The 23,758-nt window shown below is 48.0% G+C and overlaps 3 protein-coding genes across 4 annotated transcripts; 1 reads left to right on the top strand and 2 right to left on the bottom strand.

Annotated features, from left to right (window-relative positions):
- Positions 1-21: 21 nt before the first annotated feature.
- On the top strand, positions 22-14,970 carry U2AF1L4 (U2 small nuclear RNA auxiliary factor 1 like 4). 2 transcript variants are annotated; one of them, XM_040422275.1, is made up of 9 exons: positions 22-131; positions 371-458; positions 2,663-2,729; positions 3,317-3,361; positions 3,794-3,843; positions 5,535-5,633; positions 13,180-13,313; positions 13,397-13,492; positions 14,326-14,970. In XM_040422275.1, exons 1-9 carry the CDS (start codon positions 88-90, stop codon positions 14,432-14,434), a joined length of 732 nt encoding a protein of 243 aa, XP_040278209.1. In that variant the 5' UTR covers positions 22-87; the 3' UTR covers positions 14,435-14,970. The 2 variants fall into 2 exon arrangements, with proteins under 2 accessions (XP_040278209.1, XP_040278215.1); XM_040422281.1 differs by lacking the exon at positions 3,317-3,361.
- Positions 5,654-7,283, bottom strand: LOC120993820 (inward rectifier potassium channel 18-like). Its single transcript, XM_040422287.1, has one exon. The coding sequence runs from the start codon at positions 7,159-7,161 to the stop codon at positions 6,556-6,558; it is 606 nt and encodes a 201-aa protein (XP_040278221.1). The 5' UTR covers positions 7,162-7,283; the 3' UTR covers positions 5,654-6,555.
- On the bottom strand, positions 9,005-11,151 carry LOC120993799 (G protein-activated inward rectifier potassium channel 4-like). Its single transcript, XM_040422268.1, has one exon. The coding sequence runs from the start codon at positions 10,455-10,457 to the stop codon at positions 9,273-9,275; it is 1,185 nt and encodes a 394-aa protein (XP_040278202.1). The 5' UTR covers positions 10,458-11,151; the 3' UTR covers positions 9,005-9,272.
- Positions 14,971-23,758: the final 8,788 nt, after the last annotated feature.

Below are 23,758 nucleotides of genomic sequence, written 5' to 3' on the forward strand. Positions count from 1 at the left end.
GGCCTGGGACCGGAGGCGGATGTGACATCACCATAAACAGGAAGCGGGACGTCGAGAGGTGGGAAAAAGGAGCCAGTCCGTGCGAAGATGGCGGAATACTTGGCTTCGATTTTCGGGACAGAGAAGGATAAGTAAGGCTGGGGGCCCGGGGAAAGGGTCGTGTGTGGTCCAGTAACAGCATGGGGCCCCTGGGAAGAGCCGGCGCATGGGGCCCATGTGTGTGCTGGGTGTGTGTCTCCGCATGCAGCTCCATCCTCCAGAGTGTGCTCGGTGCTGGACTAGCGGATGCCGGATTACAGGGATTGTGTGTTTAATAATCTCATGGAATTGATTTAAAGGGGAACTCTTGTCTTGTTTTGTTCTTGTCCAGGGTGAACTGTTCCTTCTATTTCAAAATCGGAGCGTGTCGCCATGGAGACCGTTGTTCGCGACTCCACAACAAGCCCACGTTCAGCCAGGTAAGGACTCTCCCCGCAGCAAATATCGTAATGGCACGCCCCCCTCCCCCCATACGTTTTTATCTGCCAAATTCAAGACCCTGTGCTTTGGGGGTCATTTACTAAAGACTGGCGGTTTTCACGTCCGTCTTAGTAAAAATCACACTTTATGTAGATGCGACCGGTTTATTATAGGATGAAGCCCCCCCCTCCCCCGGACCAACCTGCAATAAAGAGCGGGTGGGTACTTGCCTGCAGTGAGGGTCAGTTCGCAGTATTCGCCAGCGAACACATGCCGGCTGCCATCTTTAGTAAGGTAGACTCACCCGTCCGGCGAGGCACAGGTAAGCCCTTACCTGTCCGGGAGCCGGTCTGAAATTAAACGCGGTCACCGGGAGCAGGCAGTTCCGATAACGGGGACCTTCATCGGGCTGTTCTCGGAATTGCCTGCTCCCGGTGACCGCATTTGATTTCAGACCGGCTCCCGTCACAGGTAAGGGCTTACCTGTGCATCGCCGGACGGGTGAGTCTACCTTACTAAAGATGGCAGCCACCATGTGTTCGCTGGCGAATACTGAGAACTGACCATCACTGCTTGCCTGCAGGCTCTGGTTCTTAGGCTACTTTCACACCCGCGCTCTCCCTCTCCGGTATTGAGATCCGTCGTAGGGTCTCCACAGCGGAGGAAACCGCTTCTGTTTTGTCCCCATTCATTGCCAATGGTGAGGGAACGGAGTTACCAGAATACATTCCGTTGCGTCCCCTGTACCGGACAGAAAACCTCCTAAGCAGTGTTTTTGAGTGCGTCCTGGGTTGCGGAGCAAGACAGATCCGCACAATTTTCTCGGACACAAAATAAAACGTATCCGTCCCCCATTGACTTCCAATGGTTTTAGAGACGGATCCGTCGTGGCTGTTTTAGAGAGAATACAACCGGGTCCGTTCATAATGGAGGCAGACGGTTTGTCGTTTTTCGTGATCCCTGCACGTGCCTTTAGGCTACTTTCATCCGTCATGGGTCAGCAAAAACGCTTACAACCGTCTGCATTCGTTATGGACAGATCCGGTTGTATTATCGCTAAAAAAGCCAAGACGCTTTCGTCTCTAAAACCATTGGAAGTCAATGGGGGACGGATCCGTTTTCTTTTGTGTCCGAGAAAACGCATCTGTCTTCGTTGACTTGCATTGTGAGTCATGGCGGATCCGTCTTGCTCCGCATCCCAGCGCCTGCGGTGCTTATGTGTGCGTCATGGGAAGGCAATGGAACGGGACGTGTTCTGGTACGCTCCGATGCCTTCAGTTTTGTCCTCATTGACAATGATGGGGACAAGTATCGAAGTATCCCGTTATGGATTCCGCTACCACGGACCATAACGGAATTTAGAATCCATAACTGGATACTTCGATAACCCGAACTGAAAACACAAGTTTGCTCAACGCTACTTGTGGCAGGTTGATCCGGAGGTTTGTCTGGTGTCGTCCCTTTAAAAGAATCTGACATCATAATAAATGTATCGCATCTGTGAGGTTCATGCGCCAGAGACTGAAACCTTGGGGGGGGTGTAGGTTTCCCTTATAATTTATGCCAGAAACCTGCTGTAAATGATCAGCTTGTGGTGGCCCTGACCCCTTATGATAAGATCCTCAGCGAGAGACGTAAAACATATAAAAAGTTGCAAAATTGCGCGAAATCTTGCAAGTTTTTTAATGCCAAAAGCCTATGGGGGGGAAAAAAAACCCATCCTCATTCACACGGTAGATTTTTTATTTTTTCCACCACGGATCCAGTCCCATTTCGTGGGCTTCCGTGAGGAAATGGCACCAAAAAGTGGCACGTGGGTTCTTCCGCGAAGCAGATTTTCCTGTTGAAACAATCGGTCATGGATTTTCGCGCCAAAAACCACATGAAAATCCCAGAGAGCTTCTCACAGCTGAGGGTTTGGTACAGTGTATCTAGTCTAAATAGCCTGCACTCCGGGCAGATACATTGTATCACAAGTAACAGTCATTTTAGATATGGGGGGGGGGGGTGCCAAGGACTCCACCGGGTGCTTGGTTTAGGGGGACTTCCCCTTTTAATAAGTTGACCTGTATTCCCCCCCCTAGTGTATGCAGATGAAGGGGCGGGGTTACTGCAGTCTGGTGTCTCATTAGCATAAGGATCGGTAGCGGTGTGATGTCAGCTGCTGTGACCTCTTTGTTGATGACCCTGTTTTGTCTTTTAGACGATCGTCCTCTTGAACCTTTACCGGAACCCACAGAACACGGCGCAGAGCGCGAACGGCTCCCACTGTAAGTCTCATCGTCCGCCATAGGCGCATGTAACGGTGCTTGTAGGGACCCTGCCTCTATTTGTAACGGTGCTCACCGCGAGGGTCTGCTAAACCTGCTGTAACTGGGTGACCTTCCAGTTTCCCTGGGGGTACTCCCGAGGTGTCTGGCTGCAGCTTGCTGCCTTCTCCTTAGGCTACATGCACACAAACGTATTTTGTTTCCATGTCCGCTCCGTTTTTTTGGGTCTGCATCCTATCCGCATTAATTTCAATGGGTCCGCAAAAAAATGCAGACATTACACCCTGTGCTATCTGCATCCGTATGTCCGTTCCGTAGCCCCAAAAAAATATAACCTGTCCTATTGTTGTCCGTTTTTAGGCATTGTTACAATGGATCCGCCCAAAAAAAAAAACTGCCTTTTTTTATTTTTTTTGGGCGGACTGCAAAACACATACGGTCGTGTGCATGTAGCCTTATTGAGAACACATGCATACTTGGCCAAGCTGAGAGCGCATGTGTATGGGGAATACAGGAGGGCTGCCAACTTTAGAATTGGATCAGCAACCATTAACTACTTCATGATCAGGGTACTTTGTGTCTTAAAGGGGTTTTCCAGTTTCGGGACCAAAGCGAACAACCCCCGGGAACAGGTAATTTATCTAACCGCCACCGCTCAGGTTCTTAAGGGCGGGGTCCATTTATTTGGTTGCAGCGGTGCCGTCACAGCAACAACACTTGACTGCTGTAGCCAATCGCTGGCCTCAGCAGTGCACCTGCTAAAGCAGGACAGCTGCCAGGTAAGAACTTACCTGTTATTTCAGGAGGATCCCGGGGGTTGTCCTGTTTCCTCCTAAAACCAGGCAGGTTTAGTTGTCCTGCTTTGGTTAAAGGTACATAGTCAGATGCTGCAGTAATACTGCACTGGAGGGGACCTTGTAAAGTGTCACCGAGGGGCAGCAGATTGCATGTGCCCCTCTTCTACTGGAGGGGGTCACCTATTGCATCTTCTGCAGGCCTGACACATAAAGGGGTCTCCCACTATTATCAGGTGAGTAGGTGATAATTGTTCCCTTGTCTTGCAGCTCTGGTCAGTGACGTGGAGGTGCAAGAACATTATGATGACTTCTTTGAGGTGAGTGAAACGACTTCATCATCTTCCTCTGAAAGCCGGGGCTGATGAATCTACAGCTCCGTGCTTTTTGTTCAGTTCGAGACTGGGGTTACCTGGTTTTCGATACTAAACTGCTCCATTGTGCAGCTTAAAGGGGTTCTCTGGGAATTAAAAAAATATATAAAAATACTTAAATATTGCTTTATTATCAATATATTCCCAAATAACTTTCATTAGTTATAATGGCTTGTTTTGTCTGGAGAGCAATCAGGGGAAACAAAATGGCCGCCGTCCAATTAGTTCACACAGAACCTGTCCTAACCACACAGGAGGACAAGTTACTTCACAACACTGTGTGCGGAGAAAAGGACAGGGGACATGTATACAGGACACAACATGACCACTGGGTCCCTGCTGTCCACTCACATTCCCTGCCGCCGCCTCATTGGGCTCGCGTTGCTGGATGCTCGTAGGATAAAGGACCTGTTGTGAGGTCATCGCGATGTGACCAGTACATATTGCTGACGTCATCATAGGTCCTTTATCTTAGGAGCATCCGGGAGGAGTCTTGCAGCAGGGCAAGTTTCGTCGGGGACAGGGGCCGTGCTTCGTGGAGTTTAGATACTGCTGTGTCTGCGCATTGCGAGGGGCCAGGACACTCGCATGTATGTCCTGTACACGTTGCTGATGCCCATGGTACAGCTGTGCGCTTTTTGAATGCATGATGCAGAGTTGTGTGTGTTACTTGCACAGTACAGACCAAACGTGTGGCAGCCTTCTGCTAAGGTTCACCGCCGTCGTCCAGCAGCACAGAGGAATGTTGGGGTTAATGTGACTCATTAACCCCAGTGTTGCCGTTGTGTGAGATGAATGATGGGGTCTCAATAATGTGAGGCACATGGTGTTATTACTTTAGTGCCTCACATGAACAGTAAGTGACTCATCAAGTACCTCCCCCGATGGTTACTGGTGTGAGGTACACAATGCGGTTATCTGTTATTGTGAGGCACATGGAGGTTCAAAATGAATAACGCCATGTACATCACCTTAATTAACCGCTTCCTGTACCTCCTCGCATAATGGGCAACATGGAGTTAAAGTGAGGTATATGATGAGGTTAGTTACTGTTAATGTGAGGCACATTAGATGCATAAAACCATGTGCCTCACATGAATAGCAAGTAGCTATCATGTCACAGGGTTGTCCGGCCACATATGTTAATGAACTATCCTCAGGACAGGGCCTCAATATCTGATTGGTGGGGGTCCGAGGCCCCCGATGATCAGCACTTTAAAGAGGAGGATAGGTCATCGATATATATGGCCAGACAACCCCTTCTGAGCCCATGTGGCCAATTGTGTGAGGAGGTACTTGATGGGGTCACCTACTATTACTGCGAGGCACATGGAAATCTAAATTGATTAAACAATTAAAAGTGACACCCCCCCCCCCCCCCGCCAATCAAGTACCTCCTGACATAATGGGCAATCAATACTTTGCATTTAAAAATAAAATAAAAAATTTAACCCCTTGTTGCCTGTGTGGGTACTTTTTTGGTTGTTTGCCTGGTACAGAGTATCACAGTACTTGGCATCGAACTCAAAATTCTGGTATTGTGACAATGCTACTTGATGACGGCGGCGGCTATCAGGACATACTGGGAGTTGTAGTTTCAGGGCTGTAACAGTCTTAACGATTTCCAAACCCCACAGGAAGTGTTCACTGAAGTGGAGCAGAAATATGGCGAGATTGAGGAGATGAATATCTGCGACAACCTTGGCGATCACCTGGTGGGCAACGTCTACGTCAAGGTAACACTCGCCTCCCGGGTATTAGAGTTCTTAAAGGGGCTGGAGAACAATGTAAATGTATTACGAGAGGGCGCAGGAGCTGCAGTGCCGGTCTGTGGGAAAATGCTCATCGCCTACCTGATACCGTCATTCTCATGTCAGTTCACGTTTTAAAGGGGTTGTCCTATCTCAGAAAAATGGGGGCAAATCGCTGGGACCTGCACCTATATCGAGAATGGAGTCCTGAAGGTGGTGGAGAGTGCACTCCATTTCTGTGGGGCCGCCGAGAATATCTGTGCTGGCTCGGCTCGTAGAAGTAAATGGACGCGGCGGCTGGTCATGCGCGGTGCGCTCTTATTCGCTGCTATGTGGGAGAGCGCTTGGTGGAGGCCGGACCGGAGTCCTCCAGACACCACTTTGCGGGGCTCCATTCTCCATTATAGATGTGGGCCCTGCATCCTATAAGACATTGGGAGCATATTCTGGCGATATGCCCCCATTTTCTGAGATCAGACGACCCCTTTAACGGTGAATGACTACTGAAGCGCTCTTCTGGGTTACTAGACCCGCACCCGTAAAGTGAGAACATTTCAAACAGTAGGATTTGTTACATTTCGATATCCATGGGTTTGTAACTACGCTGGTTCTCTTCCACGTTCACGCCGGGTGTAGGCCTCGCCTGACAGCCATACGGATATGAATAGGGCATCAGTTACAAATAGGAAATATTCTTTATTTTTCTGTGTTGGATTCAGTGGTGCTAGTAAAGTAGAGCAGGTACTGGTTGTATCGCGTACATTGCACTCCATAGTCTAAGGCGCTTCTGATCCCGCCTGCGCGTTTCAGTTTATATCTGGGCCGGTGCACTAATTCTATTCTATGAGTCTTTATAAAACAAGAATTAAAAAAGCAATGCATTCATCCCATATAAAGCGGGGGCATGTTACAGGTTGTAGTCGCTGCCATTGAAGTCCAAGCTGCGCTCTTCAGCAATGTTTCCAATGGGTCTCCCGCTGCGGTCTGAGCACCTTTCCCCCTGAGTCCTCTCTTCCTCCTCCTCATCGTTGCCTTTGTCCGTCATTGTGTGCCTGCGGCCGGTTAGGAAGTCGCCGTTTTCCCAGTAGAAGCTGAACTCCGAGCCCTCGAGCTCCCTCATCTCCTCCATCTCCTTTGCGCTGCAGCGGGGAAGCTGAACCTCGAAGGTTTTGTGGAAGCGTTTGTAGTCCACCCGGAAAGCGCCTTTCTCCAGGGTTATACAGGGCTCAAAGCGATGACCCCAGATGATCTCGTTTTCCAAGTAGGAGCTTTTCGCCTGGCAGGTCATCCCTGTGATGGGGGGAGGAAATGGATTAGTGGGGTCGGTGACGTTCAGGGACCCTGTATATTTTAAAGAAGATTGTACAGGATTAAATAAAACGGCACCACCCCTGTGCGTGAGTTGTCTTGGATTACAGCTTGGCCTGTGGACGGGTGGTGCTGTTTTTGGAAGAAAGCAGCCATGTTTTTCTAATCCTGGACACAACCCCTTTAAACAAAATGCAGTTCCCATGAGAGACTGCAGCTGTAATGTGATTGCAAGACACGGACCCTTGTATCACCATTGAAACCTGAATCTCGGATCTAGGACTTTAATATTGATGACTTGGGCTACTTTCACACTTGTGCTTTCCCTTTCCGCTATTGAGATCCGTCATAGGATCTCGATGGTGGGGGGGGGGGGAGAGACACTATTGAGATCCTGTCCCTATTCGTTGTCAATGGGGACAAAAATGAACTAAGCGGGATGCACCCGAATGCCTTCCATTTGGTTGCGTCCCCATTGTGGACAGAATAACGCTGCAAGCGTCGTTTTTCTGTCCACGGTGTGGTGCAGAGCAAAACGGATCCATCCTGACTCACAAAGTAAGTCAATGGTGGTGGATCCGTTTTCTCTGACACAATAGAAAACTGATCCGTCCCCCGTTGACTTTCAATGGAGTTCATGACGGATCCGTCTGGGCTATGTTAAGGATAATACAACCGGATCCGTTCATAACAGATGAAAGCGTTTTTGATGAATCCAGCCAAAACTTGGGTGTGAAAGTGGCCTTATCCTCCAGATAGGTCATCAGTATCTGATTGGTCGGGGTCTGACGCTGAAAACCCAGGTGAGTGATGCAGCCTCCTCCAAGGCCAGTGGCATCCATGGGTCACCTGGTCTTTCTGCAGCTCGGTCTCCTTCAAGCAAATGGGATTGAACTGCAATATCGCACAGCCACTGCCCAATTTATGATGCCTGGTATACAGTGAAAAGGCACCGCGCTCATCCGAGCACCACGTCTCCTTCAAACATCTGATTTGTGGGTGTGCTAGGTGTCGGGGCCCCTACAGATCTGATATCTGAATGAGACTTTGGCCTCATGCACACGAACGTATTTTGTTTCCGTGTCCCTCACGTCTTTTTTGAGGATGCTGACCCATTCATTTCAATGGGTCCGCAAAAAATGCGGACTGTCTGCTGTCCGTATCAGTATGTCAATTCCGTAGCCCCGCAAAAAAAATAGAGTGCATGTCTTATTGTCCGTTTTAGGCATTAACAATGGATCCGTAAAAGAAACGGATGGTATACGGATGTCAAAACACATACGTGTGCATGTAGCCTTTAGCAATAAATTAGACCCTCTGTAATATAAACTTTGTTCTATTTTCCTGCAGTGTAAAGAATGGAGGTTGGGATTCTGGTCCCCATTGTTAGAAACATAGAATGTGTCGGCAGATAAGAACCATTTGGCCCATCTAGTCTGCCCAATATACTGAATACTATGGATAGCCCCTGGCCCTATCTTATATGAAGGATAGCCTTATGCCTATCCCATGCATGCTTAAACTCCTTCACTGTATTTGCAGCTACCACTTCTGCAGGAAGGCTATTCCATGCATCCACTACTCTCTCAGTAAAGTAATACTTCCTGATATTACTTTTAAACCTTTGCCCCTCTAATTTAAAACTGTGTCCTCTTGTGGTTGTTCTAGTTAATACAGCTAAATGATTTACTAAGAACCTGGGGTTAAAGGGGTTGGCCAGTCTTTCACGTAATTGGTTAAAATGCCATATACAGAAGCATAAGTGACTGCATGCTGTGCCTCCGCTGTCATAAGGAAGGCCCCCGGCGGCCCTAGTGTTAGTGAAGCAACACATCCACATCCTTAGGCCTCATGCACGCGACCATTGTGTGATTTGCGGAACGGCATGGACAGCCATTGATATAACTGCCTATTCTTGTCCGCAAAACGGACCAGACTAGGACAGGTTATTTTTTATATTTTTTTGCGGACCACGGAACAGAGCATTGAAGTGAATGGGTCCGCATCCAAGCAGCAAAAACTGTGGCTCTGATGCAGACCAAAACAACGGCCGTGTGCATGAGGCCTTAGGCTGCAAGATGGAAGCGACTGCTTCCTCTGGCTTCTCCTGGGTAGATTTTATGCTGCGCAGGTGCTGTGCAAATGGACACGTCGGGCACATGTGCAGATTCAGACAGCAGAATCCCCTGCAAATTGGCCAACCCCCTTTAACGGATTTGTCTGGACAGGGTACCTCAACAAGAAGCTTGTGGCAGAGGGATGGTATGTAATGCACTGACCCTAGGGTGGAGAAGGGCATGCACAAGGGGGGGTCATCTACTTGCCTGTAGCCTCCACGATTCCTTCCAGTATAACAATGATCTCAAGCTGCTCTCGAAGCAGCTGCTGCGGCCCCATGTCCCAGAAAGGACTGTCGTCATCAATCATGTGGCAGATGACCTGCGGCTCCACCAAGAACAGCCGGTCCTCCCCCGTCTCGTAGCCAAGGTTGATCTCCGACTGCTCCAGCGGGAGAAATTCCCCTTCGTACGTCTGCCGAGACTTGATGAGCTTGGCCCTTATTTTAGCGTCCACCATGTGGCTGTCTCGGAGGTCACCAATCCGGAACATCAGGCAAAGCCTTTCATCTCGTGGGCAGATCACACAGTTCTGGCTGAAGATCAGCGTCTGTGCTCTTTTCTTAGGTCGAGAAATCTTAACGAACATACATCCCACCATTAGGGCGTCGATCATGGAGCCCACAATGGACTGGGCCATTATGAGGTAGACACCTTCTTGGCAGTTGGCGGTCACCATGCGGAAGCCGTAGCCAATGGTGCGTTGGGTTTCAACGGAGAAGAGGAGCGCTGATGTGAAGCTGTCCACGTTCTGAAAGCAAGGTCTCCAATCTTCGTTTTTTTGGTTGAGTATATCAAGTCGCCAAAACGCATCTAAATAGTAGATTGTGGCAAAGAGCAGCCACGTGACGATGTAGCACATCATGAACACAAACAGGAACCAGCGGTACTTGAGGTCGACGATAGTAGTGAAAATGTCAGAGAGGAAACGTCCTTTCTCTTCAATGCGGCCCAAGTTGACCTGGCACTTGCCATCTTTGGCCACGTACCTCTGGCGTTCTCGCCGGGTTGATGTCTTGCCTTGGTGGACTTCTGCTTCCATCAGCTTACACCGTTGCTTCGCGGGCCGTTCAGGTCCAGTTATGGGTGCAGATAACAAACCACGTGGTGGCGTATTCATGTATCGAGGTCCATGAGTGATATCGGGCACACTGATAGCGTGCCGGGGGTACAAGCGACTACTGCCAGCTCCACCATCTTTCAGAGAAGACCGGCGGTACTTTGGAAGGTCAGCGGAGATGCCCACACTTTGACGGGGCCGTCCTGGGTAGGCATATCCTATGTCTGCAGTGCTCATGTGACGTTTGTACACGCTGCGAGGCATTATGTCCGGAAGTGGCAACGGAGGATGAGCCAGCGTGGGTTTTGTTTGAGGGGCTGGCATCAGCTCTGCCGCACATGTCGGTACCACCACACATTCTGGCTGCAGAAAGAGAGTATCATTTTGTTAACCTGATATAAAATTTTGGAGGTTGCTTGGGATACATTAGGATTCTCACCTTCTGTGGAAAGCTCCGGTACCGATTCGTGTCTGTGGGGGGTCGTGGAAGGTATGCCAGGACTTGCTTAGGCTTGATGGGCTGTCCCAGTCCAGAACCCCTGCCGTTAGGTTCTTGGCCACATCCTTTGTCCGTGTCATAGCCTTCAGCTTGTGTGGCCATGCCGGGCATTGTGATACTGACCGCTGACTTGCCCAGTGGAGGGGTGTGAACTCCACGCTGATATTCTGTTCGCGTCATTAAGTCTGTGAATATGAGAGAAAAATCTGATTGATCCAGTGAGACTTGTAGTTAAAAATGTGATGTCGATATCGTGATGTATGCAGAATCATCTCAAAAGTCCTCTTTTGTCGTATAGGGACTGGACAAAAGATCGTTTTGGTGTATTGAGTGCATGGACCTCTTTGGTGCTGTTTTTATATTCTAACTTTGAATCAAAGCCCGTGGTTCTGGAGATAGAGCTGTGGTTTCATTGGAAGGTCTGGGTGTCTAGAGGTGGAACTGTGAGGTTATTGGATGCTCTGGAAGTTGATATTGGAAGTTTTGGGTCTGTAGAGGTTGTGGAGGCGGCATTGGAAGGTCTGGAGGGGTGGCGGCATTGGAAGGTCTGGGGGCTCTGGAGGTGGAGGGGTGGCGGCATTGGAAGGTCTGGGGGCTCTGGAGCTGGAGGGGTGGCGGCATTGGAAGGTCTGGGGGCTCTGGAGGTGGCGGCATTGGAAGGTCTGGGGGCTCTGGAGGTGGCGGCATTGGAAGGTCTGGAGGTGGAGGGGTGGCGGCATTGGAAGGTCTGGAGGTGGAGGGGTGGCGGCATTGGAAGGACTGGGGGCTCTGGAGGGGTGGCGGCATTGGAAGGTCTGGGGGCTCTGGAGGTGGAGGGGTGGCGGCATTGGAAGGTCTGGGGGCTCGGCTTTGTCTCGATCGGTTTGTTGTGCGCCGTGACACGTTAGCCGTGCATGCTGGTTGCCAGGGGCAACGTGTTTTGCAGCATGTGTGTGCTTTCCTCCTTTTTCCTGGTTCCTTCTCTGTGCTGGAGGGGTTAACTACCTGGCTGGTTGTGGTCACTTGGTGGTTCTATTGCCTGTGCCTTGTAGGCTGGAGTCAGTCCTCCAGGCTCTGTTGGTGCTGGAGCTAAGCTCCTGTCCTGGGTGTTCCATTTGCCCAGTACTTGAGGGCCACTAAGTGAGAAATACTGTTTCTGTGGGGGAAACTCCCCACTGAACACTTAGGGAAACGGCAAAAACAACTAGACCTGGACTGGGATGAGGGAGCAGGTCACCTCCTATTGCAACCCTGATCCTTGCCCTGACTCCTATCCGTATGAGCGAACCCAGATGGTAGGAGGGCTCATACACAGGAACCTCGGACCCTGAGTCGCCCTTAAAATCCCTGGAATAGAGACGGGGCTGAAACGACCTGTTCTTCTAAGACACGGAAGAACAGGAGTCTCCACCTGCCTAGTTGTCTCTCCAGTTTCCGTACGGTGTTCAGTGGGGAGTTTCCCCCCACTCCCCACCAAGACAGTATGTCTCACTTGGTGGCCCTCAAGGACTGGGCAGATGGAACACCCAGGACAGGAGCCTACAAGCCACAGGCAATATAAACACCAAGTGACCATACCCAGCATGGTACCAGATAGAAGGGAGGAAAGCGCACACATGCTGCAAAACATGTTGCCCCTGGCAACCAGCATGCATGGCTAATGTGTCACGGCGCACAACAAACAGACCGAGACACAGCCCTGACACCTGGAGGTGGCTGCATTGGAAGGTCCAGGGGCTCTGGAGGTCGAGCGGTGGCAGCATTGGAAGGTCTAGGCCACGGATGTCAAACTCATGGCCATCCAGCTGTTCCAAAACTACAACTCCAAACATGCCCTGATAGCTTTAGGATGTCCAGGCATGATGGGAGTTGTAGTTTTGCAACAGCTATAGGGCCCTGAGTTTGACATCCCTGGTCTAGGGAACCCGAGGTGGTGTCATTGGAAGATCTGGAGCTCCAAAGGTGGAGCATTGGGGACGGTGAAGGTGGAGCGGTAGTATTGAAAAATGCAGCCCCCATATCTGAGGGTTGTGTGTTACATAGTGATGGAAATTACAGCTTTTTGCAATTGTCAGACCCATAAGATGGCACTATATCCTGTGTATTTGGGGTGGCGCTGTATAATTCTGTATGTAAATACATCAGGGTGTGCCGTCACTGCCCCTAGGAGGCCATAAATTCTGATCTGAGAAGCTGGCAATCTGTGTCCAGTGTTGGTCACCAGTTACAACCAGTGAGCGCTGCAGGTGAGAATCTGACAGGTTTCCTCCTCCCCTGAACATTACATATTCTATAGACACAGGTAACCTATCCTCCGGTCTGTATTTGGGGGGGGCGCCTGGCGTATAAATAATGGGGATGGACGTACCTGTTTGTGTTCAGCGATGCTCCTTTGTCCGTCTGCCCCAGATCTCTGTGTCAAATCCTATTTCTCTTAAACCTGATTAGGCACGGCTATATTAAGCTGCTGGCGGGGGTTGAGGAGGCGACACCTGACTCGTCCTCCTTTTCCAGGATTCCTCCGTCCACGTCTTCATGTATGTGTTTTTTTTTTTTTTAATCTGACAGTTTCGCCGAGAAGAGGATGCAGAACGAGCCCTGGTGGAACTTAACAACCGCTGGTTCAACGGGCAGGCGATCCACGCCGAGCTGTCACCCGTCACAGACTTCAGGGAGTCCTGCTGCCGACAGTATGAGATGGGGTGAGCTCCATCATGTCTGTATGTCAGTCTGCTAAACCTCAGCTTCTCCGGCCACTAACCTTTCATCTCTTCCTCCCCGACAGGGAATGTAACCGTGGCGGATTCTGTAACTTTATGCATTTGAAGCCAATCTCCAGCGCTCTGCGGCGGCAGCTGTACGGCCGAGGCCGCAATCGACCGTGAGTACCTGTGGACTTGTTCACATCACCGTTATATATTCCGTTATAACGAAATCCGTAAGACGGAAATCAAAACGGAAACCTTTAGAAGCATTCAGTTTTGATCCGTCATAATGGATCGGTTATGCTTGCCCATATACGTCTGTCTGGTTTCCGTTATGCTGGACGGAAAACAAAGTTCTGTCGACAGGCTACTTTCACACTTGTGGCAGAGGAATCCGGCAGGCAGTTCCGTCGCCGGAACCACCTGCCGGATCCGGCAAAACACATGCAAACTGATGGCATTTTAAGACTGATCAGGATCCTGATCAGTCTTAAAAATGCATTGCAAGAACGGATCCATCTGTCAGTTTGTCATACAGACAAACGGATCTGTTTAGATTTTTAATACTTTTCACATTTTTACCGGTCTGTGCATGCGCAGATCGGAAGGACGGATCCAGTATTTTGAATGCCGGATCCGGCACTAATACATTCCTATGGCATTCAGGCAAGTCTTCAGTTTCTTTTGGCCGGAGATGAAACCGTAGCATGCTGCCGTATTATCTCCGTCCTGAAAAGTCAAAGACTGAACTGAAGACCTCCTGATGCATCCTGAACGGATTTCTCTCCATTCAGAATGCATGGGGATAAAACTGTTCTTTTCCGGTATTAAGACCCTAGGACGGAACTCTATACCGGATAAGAAAAACGCAAGTGTGAAAGTACTCATTAGGCTCCATTCACACCTCTCCGTGGTTGTGGATGCTGATTGGGAGCCACTCACGGGGTGCATCAGGTGTGAACATATGTCTGTACCCGTGACTTGAGCATACTGTGTGTTTATTTCACAGGGTTCCTCCCAAACATAATTCTCCAAAGCGTTTCTCAGACCGACCCCGGCAGAACCGAGACGGACGTCGCCGCTCTCGCTCCCCACGACACAGACACGGCCGCTTTTAAAGGCAGAGAATATCAGGAGGAGCCACAGAACCAGCAGCGTCCGGCACCTGTCCTTCATCCTCCACCTCCAGCAGCAGGGTCAGGAAGCGTTACCTTGTGGTAGAAGACTACCCACTTATGAGGTTATAGGACCAATCTACAGGTCGAAGGTCACCAGACTGACAGACGCCAATTTTATAGGGCTCCTACATGACAAGTGCCCACAGGCAGGACTCCCTTATGTCCACCCCCAAACCACAGGTGAACGTGTCCAGGACATCTGCTACAAGTGATAGTAGAAGGACGCCCCTTCTGTCTGTGGCGGCTTTTTAACATTCTGGTCCCTTTTAAGACCCTACGTGCTCTACACCCCCCCTCTTCCCTTCCCTCCCCTCCCCCTTGTGTCTTCTGATCTTAGTTTGCGATCCACTGATCTACCCGAGGTTTCTTTTCTTTGCTGAACTTTCGGCTGCCGTTTTTCATAGCTGTGAAGTTAGTCCTCGTTATCGATGCAGCTTCCTGTTTTATGGCATCAGTTTAATAAATGGTCAATTGCTGGAGTCGTCTCTGACTGTTCCTGCTACTGAAAACCACCAAATGTAGCAGCCGGAGGGGAAAACATGGGTGAACTTAGGCATGATTTCTTTAACCCCTTCCCGACACATGACGTTTGGCAGTTCCTGGTAGCCGGGCCCCTGCTGTATCTGCCAGCATCGCTGTAAAAGCTGATGCCGGCGGATTAACCCCTTCTATGCCGCGGTTTGTGCTGACCGAGACATAGAAGGGGTTTGTGTTGGGTGAGGGAGCGCATGGAGTCCCTGCGTTGCTGTGGCGGGGACTCTGTCAGAAGGCAGCCCGATGCCATGCAGAGGCTGCCCAATGCCTTGCACGGCATCGGGACCTGCCTTCTACGGGTGCCGAGGAGATCCAGCCTCAGGCTGGGTCTCCTAGGCAACCTGTTAGTGTATGACTCGGTGTAGTACACGAACAGGAAATGCATTACAATACAGATATATTGTAATGCATTGCAGAGGGGATCAGACCCCCAAAAGTGAACGTCAGAAAAAAAGTTAAGAAAAAAGTTTGTAATAAGTTTTAAGTAAAAAAACAAAAAAAACTCCCTTTCCTCTTATTTTAGAATGAAAAAAACACATTAGGTATCGCCGCATCTGTAATGACTGCCTCTGTCCGATAAACACCATAAAAACGGTGCAACACCAAGCGATCAAAAAGGCATATACCCCCCCAAAATAGTACCACTCAAACCGTCACCTCATCCTGCAAAAAATGAGACCTTACCTAAGACAGTCGGTCAAAAAAAAAAAGCTATGGCTCTCGGACTATGGAGACACTAAAACATTTCAGTTTCAAAAATGCTATTGTGTAAAACTTAAATAAATAAGAAAAAGTAGACATTAAGTATTGCCACGTCCGTAACGATCTGCTCTATAAAAATCCCTCAGGTAAACGCTGTAAAAATAATCTGCCAAAACAACCAATTTTTTGGTTATCTTTCCCCATAAAGTGTAATAATCAAAAAATCATATGTACCCAAAAATGGTACCAATAAAAACGTTAGCTCTTTCTGCAAAAAACGAGCCCCTGCACAAGACGATCGGCAGAAGAATATAAAAAATAGGGTGTTCAGAAAATGGACACACAAACAAAGCATTTTTGAAAACAAACATTATTTCATATCATTGCGTCCGAAATAACCTGTTCTATAAAAATAGCACATGATCTACCCTGTCATATGAATGTTGTTAAAAATAAAAACTGTGCCAAAACTTTTTTTAACCTTGCCTCACAAGAAATGTAATACTGAGCAATTAAAAACCATTATGTACCCCAAAATAGTACCAATAAAACTGGCACCTTATCCCCTAGTTTCCAAAATGGGGTCACTTTTTGGGAGTTTCTACTGTAGGGGGGGCTTCAAATGGGACATGGCATCTAAAAACCAGTTCAGCTGAATCTGCCTTCCAAAAACCATATGGCGTTTCTTTCCTTCTGCGCCCTGCCGTGTGCACGTACAGCAGTTTACGACCACATATGGGGTGTTTCTGTAAACCGCAGAATTAGGGTAATAAATATTGAGTTTTCTTTGGCTGTTTAACCCTTGCTTTGCTAATGGAAAAAATGGATTAAAATGTGCCAAAAAAGTGAAATTCTGAAATTTTATATCCATTTTCCATAAATTCTTGTGGAACAGCTAAAGTGTTAAAGTTTGTAAACTGTTTTTTTAAATACCTTTTTAGGCCTCTTTCACACGAGCGTGTCCGGATGCGTTGCGGCAAACCCGCGCGAGTAGGTACCCAATTGCCGTCAGTTTTGACTGCGTTCGCGTTCTGTTTTTATCGCGCGGGTGCAATGCGTTTTACACGTGTGTGATAAAACTGAATGTGGTACCCAATCCCGAACTTCTTCACAGAAGTTCAGGTTTGGGTTTAAGGTTGTGTAGATTGTATAATACAGAATGCTAAGTAAAATAGGGCTGGAGGGGTTAAAAAAAAAAACTAATTTAACTCACCTTAATCCACTTGTTCGCGCAGCCGGCATCTCTTCTGTTTTCATCTGTGAGGAATAGGACCTTTGATGACGTCACTATGTTAATCACATGGTCTATCACCATGGTAAGAGATCATGTGATGAGCGTAGTGACGTCATCTAAGGTCCTATTCCTCACAGATGAAAACAGAAGAGATGCCGGCTGCGCGAACAAGTGGATTAAGGTGAGTTAAATTAGGTGTTTTTTTAACCCCTCCAGCGCTATTTTACTTAGCATTCTGTATTCAGAATGCTATTTTCCCTTTTTATAACCATGTTATAAGGGGAAATAATAAGGATCAGGTCCCCATCCCGATCGTCTCCTAGCAACCTTGTGTGAAAATCGCACCGCATCCACACTGGCTTGCGGATACTTGCGATTTTCACGCAGCCCCATTCACTTCTATGGGGCCTGCGTTGCGTGAAAAACGCACAATATAGAACATGCTGCGATTTTCACGCAACGCATAAGTGATGTGTGAAAATCACCGCTCATGTGCACAGCCCCATAGAAATGAATGGGTCCGGATTCAGTGCGGGTGCAAAGCGTTCACTTCACACATTGCACCCGCGCGGAAAACTCGCACTTATGAAAGGGGCCTTAGGGGGTGTAGTTTCTAAAATGGGGTCATTTTTGGGTGGTTTCTATTATGTAAGCCTCACAAAGTGACTTCAGACCTGAACTGGTCCTTTTTAAAGAGTGGGTTTTGGAAGTTTTTTTCTTAAAAATTTTAAAGATTTGCTTCTAAACTTCTAAGGCTACTTTCACACTTGCGGCATAGTGATCCGGCAAAACGTATGCCAACTGATGGCATTTGTAAGACTGATCAGTTGAAACGCTGGTTCCGTCAAATTTTTGACTATCATGAAGTACAATGTGTCAGGAGAAAACAATCTCAGAATGGCCTGGATAAATAAGTGTTCCAAAGCTATTACCACATAATGTGACACATGTCAGATGTGCAAAAAATGGCCTGGGCAGAAGAGCGAAAACTGGCCCGGAGTTAAAGGGGTTATCCAGTAATACATATTAGACCTGCCGATCTGATAGGTTATTGTTTACCGGATAGCTGCTTTAAAGCAAAGCAAGAACTGTTCATTTTGGTAACGCCCTGAGGTTTATTACACGTGGACGGCTCATTCACTGCTGTCTGATCTGGATTGAGTTTTGTTCCCAAAAATATTTTTGAACCTGACTGTGAATTCAATGTCATTTTTATCGCTGCGGGGAGTGAATAGGCTGCTGAGAAGGCCGGGCTCGCATCCGTGTTAGTAATTACATTATAGTGTTCCGTTATAATGGAATTTTAGGCTGGACTGCAAATAAACGGTTGCTGTATGACGGGCAAAAAAGTCCTGTCTACAGGACTTTTATTATTTTTTTTCGTCCTGTATAATGGGACAAAATGTAACCGTTATTTGCGCCCATAGAGATGCATTAGAACGGAGCTAAACAGAATGCCTCTTAACCCATGTGATACCAGCGCCGTACAGCTAAGGTGTTCCGATTGGGCGGGCGCAGGAGCTGCGCCGCCCGATCAGCTGCAGGGGTCTGGCAGTCACTGTTAGCCGGACCCCTGCTGTATGCGACGGCATTGGTGAAAACACTGATGCTGGCACATTAACCCTTGCACTGCTGTGGTATCGAGCTGGGTGTCCATCGGGTTCCCATGCTGCTGTGACGGCAGCCCGATGCCTTCCATCCAGCCCCCTGTATTACACTGCTAATACACTTACAGCCAATGCAATACAATACAGAAGTAAAGGGGATCAGAGCCCCAAAAGTTGAAGTCCCAGAGTGAGACAGAAAATAGTTAAAGAAGTAATAAAAATAAAGTTTTACAAACAAAAATGAAGTTTCAAGTAAAAAAAAAGCATCCTTTTCCCAAAATATAGTTAAAAAAAATTTGTAAAAAAAAGCACATTTTTTTTTTTTCTCCCACTTTTGGTATCACACTTTTTGTGAGGCAATCGATCAAAAAGTCACGTACCCCAAAATGGTACCAATCAAACTTCACCTCATCCCGCAAAAAATGAGCCCCCACATAAGACAATCACACAAAAAAAAATAAAAACCAATGGCACCCGTAAACCAATCCATCAAAATCTGCGCTGCAAAAGCCATATGGCGCTCTTTCCGTTCTGAATCCTGCCATGTGCCCCCATCGCAGTTTACAATCACATATGGGGGGGGGGGGGTGTTGCTGTATTCAGGAGAAAAAGGGGAACAAATTATGGGGTGCTTTTTCTCCTGTTACCCCTTGTGAAAATAAAATTTGGGGCTAAAGCAACAGTTTATTGGAAGAAATTAAACTTTTCAGAATTTTTATATTTCTATTTATATAAATAGAATGTTCACATTAAAAGCCAACAACCTGTACAGCAAGTAAAGTCTTTTGATACATAGTTGACTAATCATAGCCATTGTTGAAACCTTACAGCATGACGTCTTGATGTTTTTTATAGTAATACCCGAACCTCCCCCCTATTTAACACCAACTTCCCTAAACCCAAAGGTGGTTCTGACAGCCTATCTCCAAAGTATACTGTACGATCAGAACACTTAGTAGCCAGGGCCATATGAGTGACATCCTATAGTCCTATCGCCAGCCTTCTCAAGTCTCCTTTCAGTTGGGAAGTCAAATACCATTTTGTCTGTTTAAACGGTGACATTATCTCCTGTATTTCGTTGTCAGATAAAGTGTCTGAAATAAATTTTTTCATAAACCTGCCTACTGTCTTTTCTTTATGCCTCTCCATCTATAGCATATATTTTATAGTACTATGTAGGGGTGCACCGAAATTTCGGCAGCCGAAAATATCGGCCGAAAATGCACCTAATCCACTTCGGCCGATATTGTTACATATCGGCCGAAAATATGGGGTGTGGGATTTGTCACCCACCATCTGCGGGCGGGCGCCGGGCGGGCGGTTTACTTTGTCACTGCATCTTTATTTTACCTTACAATCGTGAGGCTCCAGTAACTAACAACTCTGCAGGCAGAGCGGAGGCCGGCGTAACGTCACTTACTCACGTGACGCGCCTGCTCCGCCTCCTTCATTCATAAAGTGGGCGGAGCAGGTGCGTCACGTGAGTAAGTGACGTTACGCCGCCCTCCGCTCTGCCTGCAGAGTTGTTAGTTACTGGAGCCTCACGATTGTAAGGTAAAATAAAGATGCTGTGAGCAGCAGGGCCGGGGCTGTTATGGGTAGGGGGGATCGGTCTATGGAACTGCTATGGGGAGGGGGGGATCTGTGCACTGCTATGGGGAGGGGGGGATCTGTGCACTGCTATGGGGAGGGGGGATCTGTGCACTGCTATGGGGAGGGGGGATCTGTGCACTGTTATGGGGAAAGGGATCTGTGCACTGTTATGGGGAAAGGGATCTGTGCACTGTTATGCCCATAACAGTGCACAGATCCCCCTCTCCATAACAGCGCCACCCACAGATCCCCCTCTCCATAACAGCGCCACCCACAGATCCCCCTCTCCATAACAGCGCCACCCACAGATCCCCCTCTCCATAACAGCGCCACCCACAGATCCCCCTCTCCATAACAGCGCCACCCACAGATCCCCCTCTCCATAACAGCGCCACCCACAGATCCCCCTCTCCATAACAGCGCCACCCACAGATCCCCCTCTCCATAACGGCGCCACCCACAGATCCCCCTCTCCATAACGGCGCCACCCACAGATCCCCCTCTCCATAACGGCGCCACCCACAGATCCCCCTCTCCATAACGGCGCCACCCACAGATCCCCCTCTCCATAACGGCGCCACCCACAGATCCCCCTCTCCATAACGGCGCCACCCACAGATCCCCCTCTCCATAACAGCGCCACCCACAGATCCCCCTCTCCATAACGGCGCCACCCACAGATCCCCCTCTCCATAACAGCGCCACCCACAGATCCCCCTCTCCATAACAGAGCCACCCACAGATCCCCCTCTCCATAACAGCGCCACCCACAGATCCCCCTCTCCATAACAGCGCCACCCACAGATGAATTTCATTCATGAAAAAGAATTATTAATAAAATCATTAAAAAAAAAGTATTTTAAAAGTATTTGGGCAAAAAGGCAGTTTCGGTTTTCGGTCAAGGGCATCCTGAATTTTCGGTTTCGGTTTCGGACCAGAATTTTCATTTCGGTGCACCCCTAGTACTATGACCTCCTCTCCATATCCGCCACTGTCGGTTGCAACCATTTTCTCAGAATAAATTTTTGACTGACATGAGCAGAACGTGTATACCGCTTTTAGCAACCGGATGCGGTGTGATTTTTCACGCACGGTTGCTAGGAGACGATCGGGATGGGGACCCGATCATTATTATTTTCCCTTATAACATGGTTATAAGGTAAAATAATACCATTCTTAATACAGAATGCATAGTACAATAGGGCTGGAGGGGTTAAAAAAATAAAAACTTAACTCACCTTAATCCATTTGTTCGCGCAGCCCGGCTTCTCTTCTGTCTTCTTTTTTGCTGTGCACAGGAAAAGGACCTTTGGTGAAGTCACTACGCTCATCACATGGTCTGTCACATGATCTATCACCATGGTAAAAGATCATGTAATGGACCATGTGATGAGCGCAGTGACGTCACCACAGGTCCTATTCCTGTGCACAGCAAAAAGGAAGACAGAAGAGATGCCGGCTGCGCAATCAAGTGGATTAAGGTGAGTTATATAATTTTTTTTTAACCCCTCCAGCCCTATTGTACTATGCATTCTGTATTTGGAATACTATTATAACATGGTTATAAAGGAAAATAAGGGAAAATAATAAAATCTACACAACACCAATGGGTACCAAACATGCCGATTTTTCTCACGCGCGTGCCAAACGCATTACAATGTTTTGCACCTGCGTGGAAAAAACCGCAAACATGGAACGCAATCGCAGTGAAAACTGACTTGTTTTAGTGTCAAAATCGCACCATTTTCCCTGAACGCATCCGGCCCCAATCCGCAACGCCCGTGTGAAAGGGGTCTAATGGTTGTAAGTTTGGGCAGGTCAGCAAACCGTGTAAGAGGTTCGCCTTTGGCAATGCACATTTAGGGCAGTGTCTCAAATAATGGGCTGGAGCTTTCGCTGTAGGGTAAGTGAAATGCGTACGTAGCTTTATGCAGTATGCGCAATTGCGTTTCCCTCCATTGCTCATTTATGATTGACTTCCTGATATATTCAAAGCCATCCCTCATCTTTTTGGGTACGTCTTGGTCCTCCAACTCTCTCTCCCATGTGTGGAAAAACTCTATTTACCAAACCTAACATTTGGGTACTGTGGATCCTTTGATACAATTCTGACAGAGGGCGTAATGATGATGCCCCTGTGCCTAGAAGTGCATCAAACCACAACAGTTTATCCGCCTCGCCCATCCTTTCTGATTGCGATTTGCAGTAGGCTTTCAATTGTTGATAAGGGAGGAAATGCAAAACTGTCTGGTGATGTTTATCTCTACGTTCTTCCCAAGGGAGAAGGGCCTGGCCAGTGTAGTCTAGCAGTTGATGTAGCTTATGTATACCTTTCTCTCTAACCCGAAACATCTTATTTTTCCTACCCTGGGGGAAAGAAGGCAAAGACCACAGTGGCATATGTGGCAACACATAGAACGGCAGTCGGTAGATCTTTCTAATGGCTTTCCAGGATATAATTGTATCTCGCAATACCACACTCTGTTTAATTCGGGGTGGGATATCACTTAATTTCGTGTGTAGCAGCGCCCCCCAGTCGCCACGGGCGTGCCAACTCCTGTTTCAGGGAAGTAGCCGAAAAGAAGGAGGTACTCCATATCCTGTCCCTCACGTGACGAAATAACACTGCCAAGTTATAGTGGCGAACATTTGGCATCTGGAGGCCCCCTTCCCATTTTAGCATCGTAAGTTTCTCATAGGATATAGGTGACCTTTTATGCTTCCACAAGAAGGCTATGAATGCTGAATGGATTTTCCTGACATCATCATGTCTTAATAACAGAGGGATTGTCTGTAACGGGTATAGGAGTTTAGAGAAACATGACATTTTAATCAGGTGTGCCCTTCCACTTAAAGAAAGCGGCAGGTCTTTCCATTTTTATCAAATCCTGTGTTATCTTTTGGATCAGGGGAGGGTAATTTAGGAGATACAACGCTGTGGACGAATGCCCAATCTTAGGCTCCAAATACTTCAGGTAATCCTTTCTAGCTTCTACGGTGTCATAACTTTTCATTTTTACAGCCAAGGGGGTCAAAGTGTAAAATGCTTAGGGGTCAAAGTGCTCAGTAACCCCCTTAATAAATTCTTTCAGGGGTGTAGTTTCCAAAATGGGGTCACTTTTTGAGGGATTCCACTGTAGGGGTACGTCAGGGTCTCTTCAAATACAAAATGGTGCCTAAAAACTATTCTAGCAAAATCTGCCTCCAAAATCCATATGGCGCTCCTTTCCTTCTGACCACTGCCACGTGCCCATAGACTAGTTTACCGCCACATATGGGGTATATCTGTAAACTGCAGAATCAGAGTAATATATATTGAGGTTTATTTTGCTGTTAACCCTTGCTGCGAAAAGATTGATTAACCACCTCCCGTTGACTAAACGTCCAGGAGGTGGATCTCTATCTCTGAATGGACGTTTCTGAACGTCCATTCAGAGATGGCAGCTGCACGCTAATCGTGCAGCTGCAGAGCGGGTTTCCCGGCTCTATAAATATATCACATGATCCAACCAGTCCGATAAACACCATTAAAAAAAAACTGTCAAAAAAAGCCATTTTTGTCACCTTACATCACAAAAAGAGCAACACCAAGTG

This window comes from Bufo bufo, chromosome 1, assembly GCF_905171765.1.
Source record: "Bufo bufo chromosome 1, aBufBuf1.1, whole genome shotgun sequence".
Taxonomy (NCBI): Eukaryota; Metazoa; Chordata; class Amphibia; order Anura; family Bufonidae; genus Bufo; species Bufo bufo.

What these genes read in the sequence shown, in the direction of transcription:
- U2AF1L4 (XM_040422275.1), top strand. Translation starts at nt 88, where the DNA reads ATGGCGGAATACTTGGCTTCGATTTTCGGGACAGAGAAGGATAA. An exon ending in TTCGGGACAGAGAAGGATAA is followed by an intron (nt 132 to 370) that starts GTAAGGCTGGGG and finishes GTTCTTGTCCAG; the next exon opens with GGTGAACTGTTCCTTCTATT. An exon ending in ATTATGATGACTTCTTTGAG is followed by an intron (nt 3,844 to 5,534) that starts GTGAGTGAAACG and finishes CAAACCCCACAG; the next exon opens with GAAGTGTTCACTGAAGTGGA.
- LOC120993820 (XM_040422287.1), bottom strand. Translation starts at nt 7,161, where the DNA reads ATGGGAACTGCATTTTGTTTAAAGGGGTTGTGTCCAGGATTAGAAAAA.
- LOC120993799 (XM_040422268.1), bottom strand. Translation starts at nt 10,457, where the DNA reads ATGCCAGCCCCTCAAACAAAACCCACGCTGGCTCATCCTCCGTTGCCA.